The sequence below is a fragment of the Myotis davidii genome, unplaced genomic scaffold (genome assembly GCF_000327345.1).
Source record: "Myotis davidii unplaced genomic scaffold, ASM32734v1 scaffold449, whole genome shotgun sequence".
In the NCBI taxonomy this organism is placed as follows: Eukaryota; Metazoa; Chordata; class Mammalia; order Chiroptera; family Vespertilionidae; genus Myotis; species Myotis davidii.
Genome location: NW_006383007.1, coordinates 4,177,498 through 4,180,369, shown reverse-complemented (window position 1 = coordinate 4,180,369; position 2,872 = coordinate 4,177,498). Strand labels below are relative to the sequence as shown.

Below are 2,872 nucleotides of genomic sequence, written 5' to 3'. Positions count from 1 at the left end.
AGTCATTTGGTCATCCCTCACTAACCCTGCTGCAGTCCTGGTTTCCCCACACAGACTGCTTGTTCAGTCGTTTGGTCGTCCCCCACTAACCCCCCTGCCAGCCTGGTCACAGGCAGCCATCTTGTGAGGGCATGATGGTTAATTTGCATATTACCTCTTTATTATATCGGATTATATAATATTTAGCAGATTGGAGTGAGAGGGATTCCTTTGTTGGCCTTGAAGAAGTGAGCAGCCATGTTGAGGACATTTCATACACAGTTGGGTTCTTTTCAAATTTGAGTTTTAGGGATTACTTTTCTAAATAAACATTTTTATAATGATAAAATATATATAACAAAATTTGCAATTTTGACAATTTTTAACTGTTATAGTTCAGTATTATTAAGTATATCTACACTGTTTTGCAACTATCACCACCACGTATCTCCAGAAATTTTTCAACTTCTCAAATTGGAAGTCTGTATGCATTAAATAATAACTCCTCTTCCTCCCCTCCTTCCAGGCTCTGGCAGCCACCATTCTGCTTGATGTCTGCATAAATCTTACTATTCTAGGTACTTCATATAAGTGGAATCACATAATATTTGTCCTCTTGTGACTGCCTTATTTCACTTAGTTGGAACTATTAGTTAAATATTTAACTTAATAGTATTTTAAAATTAGGTAAAATATATACATGGTTCCAAAGTCAAATTTGTAAAACAAATTTTATTCAGAGAGGTCCAGTTTTTGTTCCTGTCCCCATCTTTACCACAGGCAACCATTGGAATCTTTTTGATTTATCCTTTCCTTGCACACCTCCAGCACTTGTTTTTTTTTCTTTTATACTGTAAGTGAACAAATAAATATATTTGTATTTATTCCCTTTTCCTTAAATGGTTGCATATGTAAATAAGTAACAGTATACCATACAGACTTTATCTTATTTTATTCATTTATCAATACATTATGGATATCATTACTTATCATTATATAGAGATAGTTCTCAGTCGAATTCATCGTTACAGCTCTTAACTCATAATTCCTAACTGATTTGAAAGCTGCAATACTAACAATGTTTACGAATACAGTTGGAGGTTACATACCATATACTTTCCTAATACTTGCTGAAAATCGGCAGCAATGGCATTTGAAGGAGAAAAATGTTCTTGTGACATCAAAGGATTTTTCAGAAAAATATCACTAACCTGGGGAAATGAATGGAAATATTTAAACTATATAGGTAATTTCAACTGGATAATTGCAGAGTTAATGTTTATATGAAGCCAAGTCTGGCAGAAACCTGAAATAAAAGAAACTAGGATATTTCAAGATTTTTGGTGGCAGGGTGTCTTTTCTATTTAAAGATACAGTATTCATGAAAACTGCTTGCCCAGGCTTCTCCATTGCTTAGTATAGATTACAACCTCATACTGAAGGATCCTTAATTCTTTGGTATATTTGAGGACTTGAGGGGAAGAACAGATGTTTACCTCTGGCAAACAAGGAAATAGGGAGTCCATTATATTTTCTAAATACACACTTATTTTCCCCACCTGCTCCTATCTTCAAAATCCACTCAATGATTAAAAAACAATCCCAACTAAAAGTCATGATTCTACCTTTCAAAACTTATAGAGTTGTTACAGGACACTTCCAAGTTTCAAGAAGAAATTCTGATAATTGTTTGTACTAAAAGCTGTATTCCCCAGAGGTAGTGGTAAAAGTAATATGGTTAGCAATTTTGTGTCATCTGGTTTTGGAAAGGTAGTGAAGTTGGGATGTTTTGTCATAATGGCAGAGAGAAAAAACTAGAGTATAGTAAATTAAATGGCTAACAGTGTTTAGCATCAAGACTCTAACAATTGTCTAGGTGTAACTGTGACTGTAGAGTGACAATATTAGGTCTTATATCATTTGATTCTATTTTTTAAAAATATATTTTATTGATTCCTCACAGAGAGGAAGGGAGAGAGACAGAGAGTTAGAAACATCGATGAGAGAGAAACATCGATCAGCTGCCTCCTGCACATCTCCCACTGGGGATGTGCCCGCAACCCAGGCACATGCCCTTGACCGGAATCGAACCTGGGACCCTTCAGTCCGCAGGCTGACGCTCTATCCACTGAGCCAAACCGGTTTCGGCTGATTCTATTTTTGAGTATAGTTTGAGCTGTGTTAAAGCAAGTTGGTACACTATACAAATAAAATATATGCATGGTTTATATATATAATTATCTATACATTAAATACATATGCTATTGAGAAAGTATTTTAAATATTAGTAAAACTTCATTTCTTTCTTATTTTTTAAAAAATATATTTTATTGATTTTTCACAGACAGGAAGGGAGAGGGACAGAGAGCTAGAAACATCGATGATAGAGAAACATCGATCAGCTGCCTCCTGCACACTCCCCACTGGGGGTGTACCCGCAACCAAGGTACATGCCCCCGACCAGAATCGAATCTCGGACCCTCGAGGCCACAGGCCGACGCTCCATCCACTGAGCCAAACTGGTTTGGGCTCTTTCCTATTTTTAAAGAACAAAATAAAGACAGATCTTTAAAATTTAAATTCTTTATTGTTGAAAATATTACGTATGTCTCCTTTTTTACCCCATTGACTTCTCCCTGGCTGCTCCCCCCGCCCCCCCAGCACATGCTCTCACCCCCCATACTGTCTGTGTCCATTAGTTATACTTACATGCATGCATACAAGTCCTTTGGTTGACTCTTACCCACCCGCCTCTCACTTTCCCCTCCCTTCCCTCTGAGGTTTGATGGTCTGTTCAATGCTTCTATGTCTCTGGATCTATTTTGGTTCCTCAGTTTATGTTCTTCATTATATTCCACAAATGAGTGAGATCATGTGATATTTATCTTTCTTT

General features: G+C 36.7%; 1 protein-coding gene across 1 annotated transcript in view; it reads right to left on the bottom strand.

Moving 5' to 3' along the window:
- LOC107181561 (vesicle-associated membrane protein 7-like) overlaps positions 1-2,872 on the bottom strand; it is a 23,546-nt gene that overhangs the window by 4,798 nt on the left and 15,876 nt on the right. Inside the window, exon 4 of the mRNA XM_015557640.1 lies at positions 1,089-1,190. Coding sequence (XP_015413126.1) covers positions 1,089-1,190 — 102 coding nt within the window. The remainder of the gene's footprint in view (positions 1-1,088; positions 1,191-2,872) is intronic.